Genomic DNA, 25,856 nt, shown 5'->3' with positions numbered 1-25,856 from the left:
AATAATTTCAGTGTATCAGAAAATGATTAGGTGTAATGAAGAAAATAAAAATGCTGCAAAGGGAGATAGATATGAGTATGAAGTAAGGGGAAAGCCCTGAGATGGGAGACTGGACGAGGAGGGTGTGTAAAAGAAGCGATCAGGTATAACCCCAAAGTTTTTGGCCTGAAAAACTAAGAAGAATGGAGGTGCCATTCTGAGATGGAGAAGTCTAAAGAAGAAACAGGGTCGGGCAGGCAGTGGGGGAAGGGTGGAGAGAAGATATTTTAGACATCTAAGCAGTAAATCAGTTAAGCAGTTGCATATATGAACCTGGAATTCACAGGAAAGGTCTGGTACAAAGGTAAAATTTGGCTTTTCAGCATATTGATATTAAAGCTAAGAGACTAGATGAAATCAACAAGATCATAAGAACATAACAGAGAAGTCAAGGACTAAGCCCGGAAATACTCCAAAGTATAGTGGTCAGGGTGATGAAGAGGAACCAGCACAGAGACTGAAAAGGAGTAATCACAAAGATAGGAGGGTGTGGTATCCTGGAAGTTAAATACAGAAATGCTGCTGAGAACTGAGGAATAGGCAGACTCAAACATCTGAGGTCACTGGCAATCACCAGAAGACTGGATTTAAGAGAAAAGAGGAAAAAAGGAGTTGGAGAGCATTCATTCTTTTGAAGAGTTCTGTTGTAGGGTAGAGAAACTGGGCAGTATCTGCTTGACTCTAAAATGGGATTAAGAGAGGTTTTTTCCACCCTTTTTTTAAAAAAAAAGATGGATGAAATTACAGACTTTAGAGCAAAGTCATTACCTAAATTCATTCAAAGAATCAAACTTAAAAGTATAACTAACAGGAAATCCACCGATGCATATACCCAATAACTTAAACATTTCTATTATGATTCTTTTAATACTAGCAGAAACAACTAAACATGAGCAACCCTGTGTCCTTGAAGTGCTACTCCTTTCCAGAGTAAATACCACAAATCACAGCACAATGACATCAATCATACGAGCCTCAGAAATGCTTAAATTATTCATGAAAGTTAAATGGAGCCTCAAACAATATTTAGGATTTCTCATTAAAGTAACTATGTATGAAACCAACCAAACTGCTATGAATGTTATCTATAGGTACAATTTTTAAAATAACATTCATTTCCCTCCTTACAAAAACACTTTGTAGAAAATTTGAAAAATAAAGAACAAAAGTCACTTATAATTGCTTGCCAAGAGAAAAACACTAGTAACATTTTTTTCACCATATTTAAAAAAATAAAACTGGGACAGTAATTTTTGCTACCCACTTTTCATTCAACTTATTAACTGCTTTAACAAGAACATGATTTTGAACATGTTGCATAGCAGTTCAATACATGGATGCCCCATAATTTTTTTTATCAATTTGCTCTTGTTGAATATTGTGGTTATTTCCGCTTTCACTATCATAAGCAAACAAACAAACACAGTACAATCTGGGTAAGAATCACCTCCATCTATAACACTGGGTCTTTCATGAAAATGTAACAAATTCCTTCTATTTAATTTGAAATACCTTGGTCATCATCATCACCACCATCTGCATCCATGGCATTTTCATCTTCATCTTCATCATCATAATTATAATTTGGATCATAAGTAAGATACTTAAGACATATATTTATAATGGTAGAAACATGAGGATATACTTCCTTAGGACATCTGAAGAAAAAAACAAAAGCTGCCTTGAATAATTATACTTTTTTCCTTGATTCAGTATCTGCCAATTTTGCTTTATTACCAGATATTTTTCCCTTCCCTTTACCATAGTATAGGAAAGTGGTTTCCAGCCCTCAACACCAATGATCCTTCATCTTTCCCTCTCACTGACTTCATGTTTTAAAAAAGATTTACTTTTCAAATTACTCTTATTAAATCAATTTTAAGATGAACTCCACACCCCCACACACACTTTAACATCTCTGAAGTCAGATGATTCTTATAATAAATGGTATGACGTAGTTAGTGTGGGGTCATACAGAGAAATCTGTATACGCTCTATCTTCTCAACACACGGCTAGAACACCAAGCCCAGATAAATGTATCTTCAGTAACTAGGATTATTGGTGAAAATGCCAGTGTACATTCATCTAGGCTTGGTCTTCTAACTTTATGTTGAGAAAAGACAGAACATATAATAAATGCCCAACAATAAAGAAATAATTTGTATTTCTCAATTAAAAGGACAGAAATGCATCCCACAATTTCTGATTTTAACAATTTGATATGACTATAAAAGCTCCTTATCAAAAACCATGAGTGGCAAATAACTACTTATAATTACTGCAAATAACAACAGTGAAGTCTCAAGACACTGTGCTACTACACTGTCAATTCTAGCCAAAAGCAAAAAAAAACACCCCAAATCTCACTACTTAGCCAGTATAGCCTTCTTGTACATAAATACAGTTTTTATTATTAGAACCAAGGTTCCAAAACTGAGAATCACTGCCCTAGCAAAATGGCTGTAACACATCTCAAAAACTGTTGAAGAGAGATGAAATTCACTAGTATACATTTCTGACCAGATAATTAATTTATCCTGGTACTCTCTCAGGATAAAGACTACATCATTAAAGTAAACTGAAAGACAATTATAAATACCTTTCCCAAGTTCTTTAAGGAAAGTCCTAACAATAAGAAGGAAACATTTCAAAATAAATGTAAGGATTGTATTTTAAAATAAAGATGATATTCACTTCAAATACTGTATTGGTTATCAGTTATTATTTAATAAAAACTTAATTAAAACACATTTGAAATCCAAAACTCAATCCCAGCTGTCATTAAAACCCATTTCTCTTCACCCACCTAATCTACATCTTAATTATTACTCTATTCTTAAGAAAAATTTTTATTTGAAAAATATAGATCTTAAAAACTTGCCTTCTCACAAATGATTCAAAGGCTTGAATGCAGTACTCTCTTAATTCATCGTCATCTACATTACAAAATTTTACCACCAAAGGAATTATCTTCTCAAGGTATTCACCTAAGAAAAGCATATTAGTTCTTATAAACATTCGTTAATATTTTTTAAAGAAAACTTTTCAATACATAAATATTTCTTACCTATTCTATGACCAGCTTGCCTACTAATAGCAGCAATACATTGTATGTAGGTTCTTGTTGTTGACATGGAATCATTTTTGGACAACTCTGACAAAAGATGTTCAATAAGATCAACAAAAACTATATTTCCACAGCTCATAACCAGATGGCCAAGAGCAATAATGGTTCTTTTCCTCACTGCAAGTCTAGGGCTGGTCAACTGGGGGAGCAGACAGGTCAGAATTGAAGGATGGAAATTAACAAGAAGTCCTCCTTGCCTTAAAATAAAATAAAAAGAAAACAAATAAATACAAAATGTCCAAGTACTACTGAAATGTCTGCCCTCTGACCATCTCTTGATTACCCCTTCTCCCTATTGTCTTTCCTCTACAAATCTACACACTAAGTTTCAACGATCTTGTTGGTCCAACCCTCTCTTTCAAATCATTTCACATGTGCAGTTCAATGACTCAATAGCAGTCAAACGTCTGTGTCCTGCCAGGACAGTGCCAGTGATCAAGTCACACGCAGGACAAAAGGTCTAACTGAGGGGCTTCCCTGGTGACGCAGTGGTTGAGGGTCTGCCTGCCAAGGCAGGGGACACGGGTTCGTGCCCCGGTCCAGGAAGATCCCACATGCCGCGAAGCGGCTGGGCCCGTGAGCCATGGCCGCTGAGCCTGCGCGTCCGGAGCCTGTGCTCCGCAATGGGAGAGGCCACAACGGTGAGAGGCCCATGTATCGCAAAAAAAAAAAAAAAAGGTCTAACTGAATTTTCACTACTTATCAAATTAAGCATAAATTCCTCACCCTCCTCAACAAGACTCCAATGTATCAAAATGATCTCCTACCACTTTTCTATTCATTCTATATTCTGGAAAATTAGAATACAATGTTTCCCAACTCAAGACTACTTACATATTCTGATATATTCTATGTTTAAGCATAGACACCTGTGCCCTACCCACTTTTCAAAACTAAATTCAAATGCCACTGTTTCCATAACAAACTTTCTTGGATCCTTCCATTTTAAACCCCCAAATACACTATACTCTCCGTTAATATTTAGTCCAATTCTGCCTTACATTATAGCCATTTGTGTTCTTACCTCCTATCGCAAAGTATAAGCTCTTTGTGGGCTAGGATGATAGCTCTTCACTTTTACTATATATTTGTACCACATGAAGGCACTTGATTATTTTCAAGTTCAAGTGAATTAGCCACAAATAACAGACAAATAATGATGACGTATAATGATTGTAAGAATCAGGGACAAACTGAAACTGACAGGTCTTTTAAGGTTACTTCCCCATTGGAGTTGCTTAGATCTCTTTCTATATTCCCAAGTTTGACTTCCAGAGGAAAAGTAGAAAAGCAACAAATATATAAAGCCAAGTTCCTTCCACCCTCACAACACATGCTCTAAAAAAACATGGCTGCTGAAGAATACCAGCATTATTTTAACTGGAAAACTTGCCACTCCTACCAGCACATTTCCTTATCCAAGTAGATCACTGTATTCAAGAACATCAAAGAGTAAAACAAAATATAAAAACTCTGCTGAAATGTTTAAGTCACAAATTTTATTATTTTTCAAAACTACAAGAAATATGCTTGCTATGCAGTATTACATAATATAATTAGCTTTTTTCTTCCCTCACTCCTAACCACACACATTTATAAAACAGACACAATTTAAACATGAATAATTTTAGACCAAGTTTTATTATATTTATCCGAAAGGGTTCTTAATAAATGCACAAATATTTGTATTATAAGTAATACAAACAAGTCATGTTTACCTGCTCAACATATCAGCCATAATATCCAAGGCTTCTAGCTGAACAGAGACATCTTCCTGCTTTGCTATTGCACTGGTAAGACGCCCAGTAATCTTTTTACATACATTAGCAGCTAATGCAGAGCCTGCATGAATAAGAAACCGATTATGATTTCAAGGCAAGTATGTTGAATTCCACCTTATATTCATGCTAGTTAGCAAATACTCAGCAACTCTAAACTTGATTTTAAAACTGACTCAAGAGATCCATGTCAGAAAAATATGTTTCAAGGGACTTCCCTGGCGGTCCAGTGGTTAAGACTTCGCCTTCCAACGCAGGTGGCGCGGGTTCGATTCCTGGTTGGAGAGCTAAGATCCCACATGCCTCGAGGCCAAAAAACCAAAACATAAAACAGAAGCAATATTGTAAAAAATTCAATAAAAACTTTAAAAATGGTCCACATCAAAAAAAATCTTAAAGAAGAAAAATATGTTTCAAAACAGGTTTTTCAATCAAATAATTTATTAGACATAAGTAAGAATTAGACCCCGCTGCAGGAGTACACAAAACAGGGAAAACAGTATCGATTCAGTAGAGTCTACTGGACAACTATTTCTGTGCACTGGCATGAATGCCAGCTATGGAGCTAACAGTAACTGTAGTGCTTACACCTCTACATTGGAAAGCAGTGATGACATTTTTCTCTATTTAAGTCCTCTTTACTAGTAACCTAATAAGATCCTTTCCAATCCAAACAAAGTAGAAATGTTGTTCCAGGAGACTCATCAATAAAGATTATGACTATTTTAAAGTAGATCTGTGTTGTTACTGACCAGGGAGAAAAAAAAAAGGAAACAAAAAACTGTGAAAGTAAAAATCTGAATGGTTAATAGAATTCTTGTTAGAGCCAGAAATCAGCTAAAAACAAACATGTTTCAATGAGAGGGAAAAAAATAAGGAAAATATCAATGTAGCTAATACAACTATAAATAACATACTTCTGAGTTGGTGAAATAAAGTAACATTGGCATGATACAGTGAAAAAAAACCATCATCTTTGGATTAAAAGATAATGGGTATGAATCTTCGTCCAACCAGGTAATCAAAACTTTGGATGAATTAACTTAATCTCTGAATTTCAGTTCCCTTATCAACAATCTACATTTAAGACCTCCCATATGACTGACATTTTTAGACAGTGAAATAATATACACGCACTATCTAGCATGATACCTAGCATAGAGAATAATATTTATTAAGGAAATGAGTGAAAACTACATACTAAGACTACATTATTACCAATATACCTCTTTCCATGAAAGAGAGTAATTTCACCCCATTTGCAGATGAGACAGTAACTTTAGCCTGAAATTTTAGCCTGTAGCTTAGCAGTCAAGACAAATTCTAAAACTTACATTACATGAACATCTGTCAGAGGTCAAAAGCTAATTACTTGACAAATTCGTTAATTGTAGTTTTAAATTTTAAAAAAATTATAAGTAGCTATAAAAGGCTCAGCCTTAATTAAAGATACTAGTAAACTGAACTCTTTCACAGCTGTCTTAATGGTGCTAAGTTTTACATCATAAATTCTAAAGCAAAGCAAAATTAACATTGAAAATAGAAAGCTAATCAGAAATAACTCATGATTTTGGTTATCTTTTCTCTCATTGCATAGGCTGGCTTAACTCTATTCTGCAAGTCCCATTTAATACAATATAAAATCTTATTCCAACATAAAAATCCTTCAGAACTGGTATTCCAAAGAGATACTTAAATTCAATCAAAATAATATTTTTAAGCAAAAATAAGACTCCGGACTTTTTTTTACAAAGATCTTTTAGGGATAGATACCTCTCTCCCTCCCTGGTCAGGAGGGAAAAAAAAAAAAAAACGGTGGAGGAGAAATACCTCCATTTATAAAAGGGAAATAGGAGAAAAAAGCATTCTTGCTTACCACTGGAAGCTGGAGGGAGTTCTCCAATTACTGTTTTAAGGCCAATACTCGAAATATCTCGAAGTTGCTCCTTATCAGAAAGCATGTTAGTGCAGAGGGTATCTACAATTGTCTCTACTTGGTATTCTTTCACTTTACTCACTAAAGGGCCAAGACTGTAACATAAGGAAGAAAAAACATTTTTTAAATCTAGATAAACAAAAACAGAAAAACAGATGAGTGAAAACATTAACTTTTCTGCCTAGCAACTGTCAACACGAAATAAATGCCATGCCTGTAACATAGATAGTATATGAATAAGAGTGTTAAAAAATTCTTAATAAGCTCTTTGCAGTTTCCAATTTTTTCCCACTTATTTTCATCACAGTATCATGAAACTCGAAGATGCTTTCACCTTCTCCCGACAAACCCTTCAAATACACACAACATCCTTTAATAATAAGAAGGCTAATTAGGAGTCTGCTCCTAACAAGGATCCTATGATTTACCTGCAATAGAAATTCCATCCAGTGTATCACATTTTCCCAACTGTGACCCTTCCTTCCTACCATCTATCATCAACTCCAACTCATGAACCAAAAAATTTATATTCTTTTTATTTTCTTGTTTAAATTTTTAAAGTATCAAGTAACTGGGAAAAGCTCTTCCACCGTGTCCTTGCCACAGAATTTAGCACATCGGAGATAATGTTTATTGCATGACTATTCATTGAGGAGCCATTGTATTCAAGACTGTATTGAATAACAAAAGTATGGCCCCTATCTTCAAAACTTTACCATCTGGTTGGTGAGGTAAGGAACTCACATAACTACTTTAGAAATGATGCAGGCATTCACTACTCTGCACAATTAAAAAAAAGAAAACAACTTTTAATTTCAATGTTAGTATTTATTTACAGACAGGAGACTGCACCTTGGAGACAGATTTTTAGGTACTTGTATTTATGGAGTATAGTTAGAAAAAAGAGCACTTCAAATGAGAGACTAGGATGAATAGAATACATGCTGAAAGAAATGAGAAGTCAAAAGAATTGCTTGATGCAAAAGGCAGATGAAACACAAAATAGGAAAGGCAAACACCTGGGATATTAAGGAGAATCTTTAAAGTTAGGCCAATGAATTTAAATGTGATGTGGTAAAGTTGGGAGCCAATGCATTTTCTCAAGCATTAGTGACATGATGAAAATAATTTAATTTGATAAATGCTCAGATCATTGTTTCACATACAGATTCTCAATAAATAACAGCTGACTGACTGCCTGACTAGAAAAGTAGTAGGCAGTATGATCTGGGGAATTAGAGGGAACTTTCCTCAACATAATAAAGGCCATATATGACAAACCCACAGCCAACATCGTCCTCAATGGTGAAAAACTGAAACCATTTCCACTAAGATCAGGAACAAGACAAGGTTGCCCACTCTCACCACTCTTATTCAACAAAGTTTTGGAAGTTTTAGCCACAGCAATCAGAGAAGAAAAGGAAATAAAAGGAATCCAAATCGGAAAAGAAGAAGTAAAGGTGTCACTGTTTGCAGATGACATGACACTATACATAGAGAATCCTAAAGATGCTACCAGAAAACTACTAGAGCTAATCAATGAATTTGGGAAAGTAGCAGGATACAAAATTAATGCACAGAAATCTCTGGCATTCCTATACACTAAGGATGAAAAATCTGAAAGTGAAATCAAGAAAACACTCCCATTTACCATTGCAACAAAAAGAATAAAATATCTAGGAATAAACCTACCTAAGGAGACAAAAGACCTGTATGCAGAAAAGACACTGATGAAAGAAATTAAAGATGATACAAATAGATGGAGAGATATACCATGTTCTTGGATTGGAAGAATCAACATTGTGAAAATGACTCAACTACCCAAAGCAATCTACAGATTCAATGCAATCCCTATCAAACTACCACTGGCATTTTTCACAGAACTAGAACAAAAAATTTCACAATTTGTAGGGAAACACAAAAGACCCCGAATAGCCAAAGCAATCTTGAGAACGAAAAACGGAGCTGGAGGAATCAGGCTCCCTGACTTCAGCCTCTACTACAAAGCTACAGTAATCAAGACAGTATGCTACTAGCACAAAAACAGAAAGACAGATCAATGGAACAGGATAGAAAGCCCAGAGATAAACCCACGCACATATGGTCACCTTATCTTTGATAAAGGAGGCAGGAATGTACAGTGGAGAAAGGACAGCCTCTTCAATAAGTGGTGCTGGGAAAACTGGACAGGTACACGTAAAAGTATGAGATTTGATCACTCCCTAACACCATACACAAAAATAAGCTCAAAATGGAGTAAAGACCTAAATGTAAGGCCAGAAACTATCAAACTCTTAGAGGAAAACACAGGCAGAACACTCTATGACATAAATCACAGCAAGACCCTTTTTGACCCACCTCCTAGAGAAATGGTAATAAAAACAAAACTAAACAAATGGGACCTAATGAATCTTCAAAGCTTTCGCACAGCAAAGGAAACCATAAACAAGACCAAAAGACAACCCTCAGAATGGGAGAAAATATTTGCAAATGAAGCAACTGACGAAGGATTAGTTTCCAAAATTTATAAGCAGCTCATGCAGCTCAGTAACGAAAAAACAAACAACCCAATCCAAAAATGGGCAGAAGACCTAAATAGACATTTCTCCAAAGAAGACATACAGATTGCCAACAAACACATGAAAGAATGCTCAACATCATTAATCGTTAGAGAAATGCAAATCAAAACTGCAATGAGATATCATCTCACACCAGTCAGAATGGCCATCATCAAAAAATCTAGAAACAATAAATGCTGGAGAGGGTGTGGAGAAAAGGGAACCCTCTTGCTGGTGGGAATGTGAATTGGTACAGCCACTATGGAGAACAGTATGGAGGTTCCTTAAAAAGCTACAAATAGAACTACCATATGACCCAGCAATCCCACTCCTGGGCATATACCCTGAGAAAACCATAATTCAAAAAGAGTCATGTACCAAAATGTTCATTGCAGCTCTATTTACAATAGCCCGGAGATGGAAACAACCTAAGTGTCCATCATCGGATGAATGGGTAAAGAAGATGTGGCACATATATACAATGGAATATTACTCAGCCATAAAAAGAAACAAAATCGAGCTATTTGTAATGAGGTGGATAGACCTAGAGTCTGTCACACAGAGTGAAGTAAGTCCGTAAGAGAAAGACAAATACCGTATGCTAACACATATATATGGAATTTAAGGGAAAAAATGTCATGAAGAACCTAGGGTTAACACAGGAATAAAGACACAGACCTACTACAGAATGGACTTGAGGATATGGGGAGGGGGAAGGGTAAGCTGTGACAAAGTGAGAGAGAGGCATGGACATATATACACTACCAAATGTAAGGTAGATAGCTAGTGGGAAGCAGCCGCATAGCACAGGGAGATCAGCTCGGTGCTTTGTGACCGCCTAGAGGGGTGTGATAGGGAGGGTGGGAGGGAGGGCGACGCAAGAGGGAAGAGATATGGGAACATACGTATATGTATAACTGATTCACTTTGTTATAAAGCAGAAACTAACACACAATTGTAAAGCAATTATACTCTAATAAAGATGTAAATAAAGATGTAAATAAATAAAAAATAAATTTAAAAAAAGAAAGAAGAAAAATAAACAGAAATGTTGGAGAAATCCAAGAACAGCGCAATCCAAATGGATGGAAATGATAATAAGAGACATGGCATATATGCAGAGACCTAATGTGAAACAATACAAATTGGGATTTGAAATAAAAGGAATTCCAAAAATGAATTTAAAGACTTGTAGCTTCTAAAATGGCAAAATAGCTTTGTTGGACTAAACCTCCTGCAGATAACAATTACAAAATCTCTAAAACTCTATTTTAGAAAACAATTTGAATGCATAATGATGGAACTAAAAACAGATGGGAAAAAGTGTCTACCTAGAATTCCATATTCCGTGAAATCACCCTTTAAAAATGTAGAATAAAAATTTATATTAAAAACAACTTCAGATAAAAGCTGAGACTACATGGCAACCAGACCTATACTACAGAAATTGCCAAGGGAAGTTCTTTAGGCTAAAGGTAAATTAAACCAAATGATAACTCAGATTTACAGAAAGGAATAAAGATCACCAGAAATGGTAAATGTGTGTATACCTAAAAGGCTACATTTAAGAGACTATATATTTTTTCTCACAACTATCAATAATACTGTATTATGGACACACACACACAAATTTAAAAAATAATAGTAGCAGATAGCCAGGAGGAAGGTAAATGGAAAAATGTTATTTCAAGGTTTATATAATTTATATCAAGTGGTACAATATTAACTTTTAAGACTGTGGTAAATTTAAGATGCAATTTATAATCCATAGCCTAGAGTGACAATTTTTAAAATAACACAAAGATGATGTATCTGAAAAGTCAACAGACGAAATCAAAATTAAATATTATAAAACAAGACACTTCCCAACTTTTAGTTTCAGGAACCCTTTTAACAGTTTGAAAATCAATGAAGACCCCAAAGAATTTTTCTTTATGTGGGCTGTATGTATCTGTCAATGCTTACCACATTAAAAATTAAAAGTAACAATAATAAAGGCACATGTTAACATAAATTTAACATTTTAAAGGAATAACTATATTTTCCAAAAAACAAAAAATGAGAAAAACAGCTGTTTCACATTTTTGCAAATTAATGTTTGGGCTTAAAATAACTGGATTCTCACATCTGCTTTTGCATTCAATTTTTTGTGATATAATGTGTCATGTAGCCTGTGGAAATTATACCGTATACTTATGGGAAAATGAGCAAATTATACCGTACACTTATGGGAAAATGAGCATCAAAGGGTGAATAACACCTTAGTATCATTCATATTACAGTTTTGAACTTTCGTGGTCACAGATGTCCCAGGGACCCCCAAATCAAACTTTGAGAACTGCTGCTATAAAATATTTGATTAACCCAAAAGAAGGCATGAAAAAAAACAATTAAAAACAAACTCCCCCCAAAAAAACACACAACGAAAGAAACAAATGGAAAAAAAAAAAAAGTAAAATGGCACACCTAAATCTAACTATATCAATACTTAACAATAAACAACAATGGACTAAAACACTCATATCAAAGGGAAGAAATTATGAAACTGAATAGAAGAAAAAAAAGCAAGACCTAACCATCTGCTGTCTACAAGACGCATAATTTTAAAACACAGGACTTCCCTGGTGGGTGGCACAAAGGTTAAGAATCCTCCTGCCAATGCAGGGGACACGGGTTCGATCCCTGGTCCGGGAAGATCCCACATGCCACGGAGCAACTAAACCCGTGCGCCACAACCACCGAGCCTGCGCTCTACAGCCCGTGAGCCACAGCTACGGAGCCCGCGTGCCACAACTACTGAAGCCTGCACACCTAGAGCCGGTGCTCCACAACAAGGGAAGCCACCACAATAAGAAGCCGGTGCACAACAATGAAGAGTAGCCCCCACTCGCCTCAACTAGAGAAAGCCCACGCGAGCAGCAACAAAGACCCAATGCAGCCAAAAAATAAACAAATACAAATAAAAACATATTAAAAACTGAAATAGAGAAAGATACACTAATCTTAAAAAAAACTGGAGCAGCTATATGAACATAAGAAAAAATATATTCCAAGAAAAAATATATTTCAAATGTATTTACAAAGAAACATTTTATACTCATAAAAACATCAAACATTAGGAAGACATAATTATAAATGCGTATGCCCTAATCATACTTTAAAATACATGAAGCAAAAATTGGCATTAAAGAGAAAAACAGATAAATTGACAATTATAGTTGGAAATTTTAACACTCCTTTCTCAGTATTTAATATCAAGAAAAGAAAAAACAATCACAAAGGATATAAATCTGAACAACACTATCAGCTACCCTGACCTAACATTTATAATATACCATACCCAACTACTGTAGAATACGCTTTCAAGTGGACAGGGAACATCCTCATCCACCAAGACCTATCATATGCTGAACCATAAAACCAATCTCAAGGAGGAGACAAAAGAAACCAAAACAAATAAACCTCCCTGAAACCTTAAAGAGTATGGTTCTCTGACCATATGCAATTAAATTAGAAACCATTAAAAATAAAAATAAAGATCTAGATAGTCTCCAAATATTTGAAAATTGCTTCTAATCACAATGGAGATTAAAAATATTTCAAACTGAATAATAAAAATACCACAATTTACTTAGAGAATATATACCTTTAAATGTTTAAGAATTAGAAAGGAAAAAAATGAGTGGAAAGAAAGGAATAATAAAAGAGAAGCAATCAGTTAAATAAGGCAACAGACAATAGGGAAAATAACAAACCCTAAAGTCAGTTCTTTGATAAGATTAGTAAAGTTGGTAAATCCCTGATTAAATGAATTGAGGGGGAAAAAAAGAGAAATCACAAATTACCAAAATCAGGATCGAAAGAGGGGGATATTCACTGATGACGATTGTTTAGACAGACTATCCCCAGGAATCAACAAAAATTACTGTAATAATTAAGAGATAGTACGGTTTGCAGTTACGAGATTCAGTATTGTTAATTGTTGATTCTCTCCAAATATTTCTATAGCTTCAACACAATCTCAATCAAAATTTGAGCAAGCTTACTTTTAAAACAGAAATTAACATTCTAAAATTTACATGGAAATACAGAGAACTTAAAAAATCAAAATACTCTTGAGAAAAGAATGAAGCTAGAGAACTTACACTACCTTACTTCAGACTTCTATAGATCTACACCAGTGTTTCTCAACCAGGGGTGACTTCTGCCCTTCCACAGACATTTGGCAAAGTCTGGAGACATTTTTGGTTGTTCCTACTGGAGGATGAAGGAATGCTACTGGCAAAAATAGTGGGTAAAGGCTCAGATACTGCTAAACATCCAACAACACACGCAATACACAAGATACCTCGCCATAACAAAGAATTATCTGGCCCCAAAACTCAACAGTGCCAAGCCTGAAAAAGCCTGAGCTATGCTAATAAAACTGTATGGTACTGGCATTAGAACAGACAAATAGATCGGTGGAACAGAATAGTCTAGAAATAGACTTACACTTTTATAGTCAACTGACTTTGACAGAGATGTCAAAGCAATTCAGTACCGAAACGAAGATGTTTTCAATAAATTGGTACTTCAACAACTGTATTTCCATATAGAAAAAAAAAACAGCTCAATTCCTACTTCACAAAAATTAATTCTAGATCACAGGACTAAAAATAAAAGCTGAAACTACAAAGCTTTTAGATGAAAACACAAGAGAAAAATCTTTGCAACATAAAATATTTCTTCAGCACAGAAAGCAATAACCATGAAAGTTGAAATTAATTTATAAATTAAATCAAACCAAACTAAATTTTAAAATAAATTAAAAACTTAAGATCATCAAATTGGGAGAAAATACTATAAGACATATATGTGCCAAAGGACCTATATCCAGAATATATGAACTCCTATAATTCAATAGTAAAAAGACAGCCTCAATTTTAAAAACAGGGAAAAGTCCACAAAAAAATAAATAAATGGCCAATAGACAAAATGACATTAGACATCATTAGTCATCAGGGTAATGTAAATTAAAACTACACCTATACACCAACTGGAATAGCTAAAATTAAGGAGTGACACAACCGGGATTTTCTTGGTGGTCCAGTGGTTAAGACTACAGGCTTCCACGCCTGGTAGGGGAACTAAGATCCCGCATGCCGCGGCCCAAAAAAAAAAAGAAGAGTGACACAACCAACTGCTGATGATAATGTGGAACAACTGGTACTTTCACGTAAAATGGTAAAAATACTTTGGCAAACAATTCCACAGTTTCTTAAAAATCTAAATGGACAAAAGCAATTTCATTCTTCCTAAGAAATAAAGACACATGTCCTGAAAAGGACTCACACAAGAATGTTCACTGTCTCTTTATTCACAATAGCCTAATACATCCAACATAAAACCAATTAAAGGTGAACAATGTTGACCTTAAGTAGGGAAGTTGTGAGGTAAGGACACAATTTTATCTTTTTCAAAGGGTTATCCAGTGTTTTGAAAAAAGGTCCAGCTTTTCTCATGATGCCACCAACTGCATCATGTAACGAATATTTTCCATTCTGTTTTACACTACTGGTCTATTAATGCCTCACTACCTCACTGCTTTCATTTTAGATAAACGTAATAGTATGTTTTCGTATCTAGTAGGGCTAGCCAACACACCTCCAACTCCAGAAATTTTCAGGGAATTTTTTGTCTATCTTGAGCAAATACCCTGTCCCTCTTCTCCCTTCCACGAAAATATACTTTAGAATCAACTTGTCTAGCTTGTGGGAAAAACTTACTGATTTTTAGAATTAAGTTAGCATTAAAATAACCCGGAGAGAACTGACAACCCTGTTGAGTTATCCTATCCAAGGACCTGAGATGTCTTTCCATTGGTTCCAAGTACATTTTTCTGAGAGTATGTTTTTGTTATTGGTCAAGAGTAAAGTTTTTCTTCTATAAAAGAAAGTTTTTAAAAAGAAAATTGTAACCTTACCTTAAACCATGCAACACCCCCACCCAAGGTCACCACTGTAACATTTCTTGTCACATTTATTGCTAGGCATTTTGTCTTTCTGTTACTATAATAAATGGACATTTGTTTCCATATCTTCTAACTGGTTATTTGCTTATGTGAAGGCTACTTATTTCTGTTCATTAATTTTACATCCAGTTCCTTCATTGAATTCTTACTGTTTACATTATTCTTTTCTTCCTCTGATCTATTAACATGATGGAATAAAAATATTAATAAAGCACATAATATTAAACTGTCCTTATACTCTTGGGATGAATGAACCTCACTTGGTCAAAGTATATTATACTTAATGTATTGTTGGATTTTATTTTGAACATTTAAATGAAACTGGTGTGTAGTTTTCTTTTTTAGTGTTGTATTTAGTCAGAATTTATCATCAGTATTTGGTTTAAAAATAAGACTGGAAAGTTTTCATACTTTATGTTCTGAAATAGTTCAAAAACTATCTATACTGGAATTATCTGCTCTTCGAGGTTTCAAAGAGTTGTGTGAAAGATTTCTGGGCATGAGTTTCTTTTGGGTGATGAGTTCTTTGATAAATTTTCCAATTTCTATCTATTAGGATTTTCCCTCCTCCAAGAATCAGTTCTTGGGTTTTATCACCTAATATATTACTTTTGTTAATATCTTAATTCCTTTCTTATTTTCCTGAATATACATCATTTTCCCCCCAACCTGTTAAATTTTAAGTATAAAAGATCATCAAAAGCTCAAACGATCAGGTTTCTAACAAGTTTCATACTCAAGTGAATAAAGACCTGTGTACCTCTCACCTCTCAATCTGGGACAAAGCCTACATTTTATTATCATTTTTAAAGGCTGCTTATTGCTCAGCACATAATTTGAACCAAACAATTTTGTTTATTAATAAGCACATGGCAAAAGAAACAAAAGATGAAAAAAAATTATTTAAGTAAAACTAGACTCATTCGCATTATTCTGCAATTTACCATTTTTTGAAGACCCATTTGATTTTAAACTTGCTAATGTTCCAAGTTAAAGCAAGTTGTACTACATGTCTAGAAATTCTATGCTGACCAATGATTTCTCATACTTTTGCCTCTTTTTACAGAGGATATGTAAAAGCTTAGCCTAAAATAAATGTAAAACCTTTATAAGAAAATCCAACAAAGGTAATGAGACAATACTTTATTTAAATTGATACCAGATATTATATGCCATACAAAATGACATAAAATTCTATAATTTAATTTTTATATGAAACCAGAAGTTATACTTACTAATAACTTACTTATAAATTTTTAAGGGTTTCTAATGTTTGGTATGCATAAATTAAATAGATGCACTAATACAATTTACCAAGAACTCAAATTCTGTACCTTTAACTAAGAATAAGAGTCCAGTGGTCAATATCACACCTAACAAGATGCTGTCAATGCACCATACACACAAAGGTAACTGGAATTCTCAATTTTTAGGAGATTCTTTGTAACTACTGTATCATCAGTGTCAATTAAACTATGGTTTTAACTGTTGTTATCCTTTATCAAGTCTTATTTTTTACTTCCTTGTCATTGGTTCTTAAAACCACCCCTCCTCCCCGGAATACAGAGATGGATAGGCCTTTTAACCTAGCTAAAAAACCTGGCCAAACAAGTAAGAGAATTACTCTTTCTGGAGTTTCCTACATGTATTTCATAAACATTAAAATAACATGTCCAGCCAATACAGAAACTACATATAAGGAAATGTGTCTCATGTACCAAGTACAAATACTAAACCAAATCACCTACAAATTCTAAAGAAAAACTCCAGAAAGACATAGTACAAGACTAAGATAATCTACCAGTTATTACACTGAATTTTTTAAAGGAAAGTGAAGGCGGTAGGAAGCAAGTAAAAAACAACTTACCATTTGACAGCTAAATTCTGTACCTCTCCATTTTTATCTTCCAGTAACTTCAAAATCATTTTCACTACCTTCCTTTCACTATCATCATCCAACTTGATGGAATCTTTCTGCAGTTCTGTCATCAAATCATTTGTAGCCATAAACCTGTCAAAAAATTAAAATTTGTTGGTAATTAAAATTTTTTAAGCACTAATAAAAAAAAATCACAGTTTTCAAATCCAATGCTATCATTCATATCTAAGTCCTGATCTAGTCTTCTAAACAAGGTATCATTGGCTAAAATTATTTTCCCCGGGTTAGTGTTGATTTCAAATTTACTGACCGGACCTTCAATGAATACTCTTTCATTCTAATAAAGTTGACCACTGAACAACGTGGCGGTCAAGGGGGTCACCCTCCCCCCACCTCGCTAAAAATCCATGTATAACTTTACAGTCACCGTCCACATCTGCACTTCTGCATCTGCAGATTCAACTGACCACAGATCGTGTAGTACATGTAGTACATATTTATTGAAAAAATTTCCCATATAAGTGAACCCGTGCAGATCAAACCCATTGTTCAGGGGTCAGCTGTAATTGCATCACTGCTTTTAGGGGAAGAAAAGCTCCTCTTTACTTTTTCGTTGCATGTGATTTGAATTTTATCTAGGAAGTCTTTAACTAACATTAAGAATACCTTCCTGTGTAATACTGTTGTGTTGTTGGATTGGGAGTTACATATTACAAATCACTGGGAAAATTCCAAAATGCAAATTCTCACCTCCACCCCAAATCCCACAACCAGGATCAAATGTATTTTCAAAACGATGAAGAGGTGATTCCAAAAGTTATTCCAACAGACATACAGCCCCCTTTCCTTAAGAACCATTACCAAAGGACAAAGTTTTAAACTATGCGCAAGCACAATTCTTATCAAGTCTTATTAAACTGCTTATAAAGAAAAGCATATGTTCAAATTGGGATAAGACAAGGTAAATTAAGCATGGGCCTTTTAAAAATTAACATCGTTCTTCTAATTGGAAGCCCCTCCCCATTTTATATGATGACAAAATGAAATTAAAACCACACAATATTCTAGAAAGTTAAAAGAACAACTGAATAGAACACTAATGCAGGCACTTCTACACACAAAGCATGAAAAGCACCTTAAGTATTTTACTTAGATAAAATCCATTAAACAACCATACCAGTTAGGACCTCTAAGAACCCCTGAAATGTTAATCATCTGGTTGAAGAGAAAACATAGTGATCATCAATTTAAGTAAAAAAGCATGTAATCCCAATACAAAAAAAAGTTACTTTATAGTTCTGAAGAAACTATACTGGTACACAGATTCCTTCCTTTATTTACCATTTATTTATTCACTGCCTGTTATGATGCTACAAAGGCTGGACTATGAGCAAAGAAAAGATAAGACGTAAGTCTTGACTCCTAGCCTCAGAGAGCTTATACTCTAATAAACAAGTCTACTGATTTTCAAAAATCAATAATTAACGGTTAAACATTTTTTGAAAGTTGAAATGAGCACCGGCAAAATTAGCAATAGATAATATTTTTTAAACTCAGAAAACCTGGATTGAGATAGTATGAGGTTATAAGAAGAACTACTTTTTAATTGTGACCCTGAAACCAGAAAGTTCCTTCTGTTCATGTGTTAAAAGGTTTGCACTATAAATTTTATAAGGAAATTGTTTGACCAGTTTGAAAGCTGTCTATGGAAGATTCAAAAGTCAATTTGTAAAACGTCTCTTAGGCATTTACTGCTTTAGGTATGGGGCTAAGGGCTGAGATGATAAATTTATACTCAGTCCCCTCTTAACTTATTCATCTAACACAGCAGACAGGTAAATGGAATAATCTCACACAAATTTTCTAAAACACTCAAGGGTGTTTGGCAAGGATCACACCAAAGAACCGATAGTTAGTTTGGATCTCAAAGGATTACCAGGGCTTGCATGAGGAAAGCTGGTTCGGGATTTTAAATGTATTTGTGTGCATGGTGGTGGTGGTGGTGAGGGGCATAATACCTCAGAGTGAAGCAATTCAGTGTGTCTGAGGCACAGGGAAATAGAAACCTAACAGGAAGATGGAAATGTAGGCTGAGGTCAAGATGGGAAAGGTTGTATATACTCATTCACTATGTACTGAGAACATTTTATTTGTCAGTTACTGTGCTAGGTACTATGGATACAAGGGCTGGCAAAAGCAAACACAGTTGTTTCCTGCTATCTTGGAACTTACATAACAGCTGAATAGAGGCATACTGATTTTTTAAAACTACATACATGAGTACTTACATATGTAGTTATGAACTGAGATAAATGCTATGAAGGAAAGGAATATGGCATAAAGAAAAGATAATGGGATAACAAAGTAACATGACCTAGACTGGAATGAAAGTTGTGTATCAGGGAAGACTGAGATCCTAAGCATGAGAAGGAAACTGTGTGTGGGGGGTGGGGAGGTTATGGCCAAGTAGGCAGGGGCCAAAAGATTAAAGAGATTTGAAGATCTTACTAGGATTCTAGTCTTTATTCTAAAAGTGATGGGAGGATGGTTCTGAAGAACCTAGGGACAGGACAAGAATAAAGACGCAGCCGCAGAGAATGGACTTGAGGACACAGGGAGGGGGAAGGGTAAGCTGGGACGAAGTGAGAGAGTAGCATTGACATATATACACTACCAAATGCAAAACAGCTAGTGGGAAGCAGCCACATAGCACAGGGAGATCAGCTTGGTGCTTTGTGACCACCTAGAGGGGTGGGATAGGAAGGGCGGGAGGGAGACGCAAGAGGAAGGGGATATGGGGATATATGTATAGCTGATTCACTTTGTTATAAAGCAGAAACTAACACATCACTGTAAAGCAATTATACTCCAATAAAGATGTTTTAAAATAAATAAATAAATAAAAGTGATGGGAGGAACTTCCCTGGCAGTCCAGTGGTTAACACTCCATGCTTCCAATGCAGAGGGAGCAGGTTCGATCCCTGGTCTGGGATCTAAGATCTCACACGCTGCACAGCGTGGCCAGACAATTTTTTAAAATTAAAAAATAATAATGATAAAATAAAAGTGATGGAAAGCTACTCATCTGAGGTAGAGATGGGGAGTAAATGGAATGATCAGATTTACATTTCAGAAGTATTACTCCATCTACACTGTGGAAAACAGTTTGAGAGAACCAAACTTCATTTAGCAGACTGGATAGAGAACAGTTACGAGAGCTATGCAGCAGTCTAAGTGAGAAATGATGGTAGCCAGAATTAGGGTTATGACAATAAATGGAGACGGAAAAAATGTACACACAGTCAGTTCTCATTATTAGCAGAGTAAAATTTGTTGTAACCCCCAAATCAATTCTCCAGCGCTTTCAAGACATTTGCAGACATGCGAAGAACCAGGAAATATTTGAAGCACCCAAAGCACACATTCTGCACACACTCCCAGCTGACACTGCACCAGGTGACACTCTGCCTATTTCAGCTCTCATACTGTAAACAAGCATCCTCTTCTCAGTCTATCTGGAGCCACGTGTTTTTTTTTGTTTTTTTTTTTTTTGCATGTTTGTGCTTTCTGTTGGTAATTTTGCTGTTTAAAATGACCCCCAAGCATGGTGTTGAAGTGCTATCTAGTGTTCCTAAATACAAGAAGGCCATGATGTGTCTTCCAGAAAAAGTACATGTTAGATAAGTAACTACTGTGAATAATATAATGAGAACAAACCCTATTTGAGATTTACAAGGTTAAAGTTTGTAGGTCTTTGAAATGGATTAGATATGGGGATGGTAAAGGATAAGTTAGGAAAAGGACAAAGAAGTAGAAGGGAAACCACAGGACTTGGGTGTTATAGTCAGTATACATTCTGTCCAGTCTTAGTGTTATTGAATAACCACTGTCACACATTAGACGGTTCAACCATTCATCTTACAACACAGGAAGAGAGATTTAACAAGCCTGGTTCAACTACAGACTATACTGAATGGCCACTCCTCTGATCCTAATCAGCAAAATCCCAACCAAATTGAAGACATCAACAACGTGACTTACTGCCCTTCAGACCAACTTTGTCTGCCCTTGGCCAAAAGTAAGGACTGCCGGGGGCGGGGGGCGGGGGTGACCCAGCAGCCCCTACAGTCCAGGAACTGTTCTAAGGCTCATACCTAAACTTCAATGATAACATCCAAATGAATAACCCAAACAGATCTGATGCTTTCAGGGAAAGCATATGTTTTTCCTGGGCATAAACACACAGAACATCCATTTCAGGTAAGTTCACTTAGCAACATAAAATACCAAACATCCTCCTAACTAAATGAGTGACTGCTACTTCTTTACCAATTATAGCTTTCCCTCTGCTTTACTATGCCCTCCTTATAACATTTATTAAGATGTCAAATGACAGAATTACCCCTTTCTGACATTCACAAAAAGATAGACAAGATGAAAAGGCAGAGGGCTATGTACCAGATGAAGGAACAAGATAAAAACCCCAGAAAAACAACTAAATGAAGTGGAGATAGAAAGAAAGAGAATTCAGAATGATAGTGAAGATGATCCAGGACTTTGGAAAAACAATGGAGGCAAAGATCGAGAAGATGTAAGAAATATTTAACAAAGACCTAGAAGAATTAAACGAACAAACAGAGATGAACAACACAATAACTGAAGTGAAAACTACACTAGAAGGAATCAATAGCAGAATAACTGAGGCAGAAGAACGGATAAGTGACCTGGAAGACAGAATGGTGGAATTCACTGCTGCAGAACAAAATAAAGAAAAAAGAATGAAAAGAAATGAAGACAGCCTAAGAGACCTCTGGGACAACATTAAATGCAACAACATTCACATTATAGGGGTCCCAGAAGGAGAAAAGAGAGAGAAAGGACCTGAAAAAATATTTAAAGAGATTACAGTCGAAAACTTCCCTAACATGGGAAAGGAAATAGCCACCCAACTCCAGGAAGCACAGTGAGTCCCATACAGGAGAAACACGCAGAGACACATAGTAATCAAACTGGCAAAAATTAAAGACAAAGAAAAATTACTTAAAGCAGCAAGGGGAAAACGACAAACAACATACAAGGGAACTCCCATAAGGTTAACAGCTGATTTGTCAGCAGAAACTCTACAAGCCAGAGGGAGTGGCATGATATACTTAAAGTGATGAAAGGGAAGAACCTACAACCAAGATTACTCTACGAAGCAAGGATTTCACTCACATTTGATGAAGAAATCAAAAGCTTTACAGACACGCAAAAGCTAAGAGAATTCAGCACCACCAAACCAGCTCTACAACAAATACTAAAGGAACGTCTCTAAGTGGGAAATACAAGAGAAGAAAAGGACCTACAAAAACAAACCCAAAACAATTAGGAAAATGGTCATAGGAACATACATATTGATAATTACCTTAAATGTGAATGGATTAAATGCTCCAACCAAAATACACAGGCTTGCTGAATGGATACAAAAACAAGATCCATATATATGCTGTCTAAAAGAGACCCACTTCAGACCTAGGGACACACACAGACTGAAAGTGAGGGGATGGAAAAAGACATTCCATGCAAATGGAAATCAAAAGAAAGCTGGAGTAGCTATACTCACATCAGAAAAAATAGACTTTAAAATAAAGAATGTTACAAGAGACAAAGAAGGACACTACATAATGATCAAGGGATCAATCCAAGAAGAAGACATAACAATTATAAATATATATGCACCCAACACAGGAGCACCTCAATACATAAGGCAACTGCTAACAGCTATAAAAGAGGAAATTGACAGTAACACAATAATAGTGGGAGACTTTAACACCTCACTTACACCAATGGACAGATCATCCAAAATGAAAATAAATAAGCAAATACAAGCTTTAAATAACACGTTGAACAAGATGGATTTAATTGATATTTATAGGTCATTCCATCCAAAAACAGCAGATTACACTTTCTTCTCAAGTGCACACGGAACATTCTCCAGGATAGATCACATCTTGGGTCACAAAACAAGCCTCAGTAAATTTAAGAATATTGAAATCATATCAAGCATCTTTTCTGACCACAACACTATGAGATTAGAAATGAACTACAGGGAAAAAAACATTAAAAACACAAACACATGGAGGCTAAACAATACATTACTAAATAACCAAGAGATCACTGAAGAAATCAAAGAGGAAGTCAAAAAATACCTAGAGACAAATGACGATGAAAACACGACGATCCAACTGGGATGCAGCAAAAGGAGTTCTAAGAGGGAAGTTTATAGCTATACAAGCCTACCTCAAGAAACAAGAAATATCTCAAATAAAAAATCTAACCTTACACCTAAAGGAACTAGAGAAAGAAGAACAAACAAAACCAAAAGTTAGCAGAAGGAAAGAAATCAAAGATCAGAGCAGAAATAAATGAAATACAAAGAAAACAATAGCAAAGATCAAAAAAACTAAAAGCTGGTTCTTTGAGAATATAAACAAAATTGATAAACCATTAGCTAGACTCATCAAGAAAATAAGGGAGAAGACTCAAATCAATAAAATTAGAAATGAAAAAGGAGAAGTTACAACAGACACCGCAGAAATACAAAGCATCCTAAGAGACTACTACAAGCAGCTCCATGCCAATAAAATGGACAACCTGGAAGAAATGGACAAATTCTTAGAAAGGTATAACATTCCAAGACTGAACCAGGAAGAAATAGAGAATATGAACAGACCAATCACAGGTAATGAAATTGAAACTGTGATTAAAAGTCTTCCAACAAACAAAAGTCCAGGACCAGATGGCTTCACAGGGGAATTCTATCAAACATTTAGAGAAGAGCTAACACCTATCCTTCTCAAACTCCTCCAAAAAATTGCAGAGGAAGGAATACTCCCAAACTCATTCTATGAGGCCACCATCACCCTAACACCAAAACCAGACAAAGATACCACAAAAAAAGAAAATTACAGACCAATATCACTGATGAATATAGATGCAAAAATCCTCAACAAGGGCTTCTCTAGTGGCGCAGTGGTTGAGAGTCCGCTTGCCGATACAAGGGACACGGGTTGTGCCCCGGTCTGGGAAGATCCCACATGCCGCAGAGTGGCTGAGCCCGTGAGCCATGGCCGCTGAGCCTGCGCATCCGGAGGCTGTGCTCCGCAACAGGAGAGGCCACGACAGTGAGAGGCCCGCGCATTGCAAAAAACAAAACAAAACAAAAAAGCCAAAATCCTCAACAAAATACTAGCAAACAGAATCCAACAACACATTAAAAGGATCATACACCATGATCAAGTGGGATTTATACCAGGGATGCAAGGATTCTTCAATATACACAAATCAATCAATGTGATACACCATATTAACATTTTGAAGAATAAAAACCATATGATCATCTCAAAAGATGCAGAAAAAGCTTTTAACAAAATTCAACACCCATTTATGATAAAAACTCTCCAGAAAGTGGGCATAGAGGGAACCTACCTCAACATAGCAAAAGCCATATACAACAAACCCACAGCAAACATTCTCAATGGAGAAAAACTGAAAGCATTTCCTCTAAGATCAGGAACAAGACAAGGATGTCCACTCTCACCACCATTATTCAACATAGTCTTGGAAGTCCTAGCCACGGCAATCAAAGAAGAAAAAGAAATAAAAGGAATACAAATTGGAAAAGAAAAAGTAAAACTGTCACTGTTTGCAGATGACATGATACTATAAATAGAGAATCCTAAAACTGCCACCAGAAAACTACTACAGCTAATCAATGAATTTGGTAAAGTTGCAGGATACAAAATTAATGCACAGAAATCTCTGGCATTCCTATACACTAAGGATGAAAAATCTGAAAGAGAAATTAAGCAAACACTCCCATTTACCATTGCAACAAAAAGAATAAAATACCTAGGAATAAACGTACCTAGGAGACAAAAGACCTGTATGCAGAAAACTATAAGACAGCGATGAAAGAAATTAAAGATGATACAAATAGATGGAGAGATATACCATGTTCTTGGATTGGAAGAATCAACATTGTGAAAATGATTCTACTACCCAAAGCAATCTACAGATTCAATGCAATCCCTATCAAACTACCACTGGCATTTTTCACAGAACTAGAACAAAAAATTTCACAATTTGTATGGAAACACAAAAGACCCCAAATAGCCAAAGCAGTCTTGAGGGAATAAAACGGACCTGGAGGAATCAGACTCCCTGACTTCAGACTATATTACAAAGCTACAGTAATCAAGACAATATGATACTGGCACAAAAAGAGAAACATAGATCAGTGGAACGAGATAGAAAGCCCAGATATAAACCCACACACCTATGGTCAACTAATGTATGACAAAGGAGGCAAGGATATACAATGGAGAAAAGACAGCCTCTTCAATAAGTAGTGCTGGGAAAACTGGACAGCTACATGTAAATGAATGAAATTAGAACACTCCCTAACACCATACACAAAATAAACTCAAAATGGATTCCAGACCTCAATGTAAGACCAAACACTATAAAACCCTTAGAGGAAAACA

General features: G+C 35.5%; 1 protein-coding gene across 1 annotated transcript in view; it reads right to left on the bottom strand.

The window, feature by feature from the left end:
- The window catches only part of CAND1 (cullin associated and neddylation dissociated 1), a 52,130-nt gene that overhangs the window by 12,027 nt on the left and 14,247 nt on the right, over positions 1-25,856 (bottom strand). Inside the window, exons 2-7 of the mRNA XM_067697257.1 lie at positions 17,320-17,463; positions 6,822-6,976; positions 4,886-5,009; positions 3,108-3,364; positions 2,922-3,027; positions 1,552-1,697 (exon numbers count right to left, since the gene is read on the bottom strand). Of these exons, the coding sequence (XP_067553358.1) occupies positions 1,552-1,697; positions 2,922-3,027; positions 3,108-3,364; positions 4,886-5,009; positions 6,822-6,976; positions 17,320-17,463 (932 nt within the window). The remainder of the gene's footprint in view (positions 1-1,551; positions 1,698-2,921; positions 3,028-3,107; positions 3,365-4,885; positions 5,010-6,821; positions 6,977-17,319; positions 17,464-25,856) is intronic.

The sequence above is a fragment of the Pseudorca crassidens genome, chromosome 11 (assembly GCF_039906515.1).
Source record: "Pseudorca crassidens isolate mPseCra1 chromosome 11, mPseCra1.hap1, whole genome shotgun sequence".
Lineage (NCBI taxonomy): Eukaryota > Metazoa > Chordata > Mammalia > Artiodactyla > Delphinidae > Pseudorca > Pseudorca crassidens.
The sequence above is the reverse complement of the archived record's forward strand: the minus strand, read 5'-3'. Positions and strand labels throughout refer to the sequence as shown.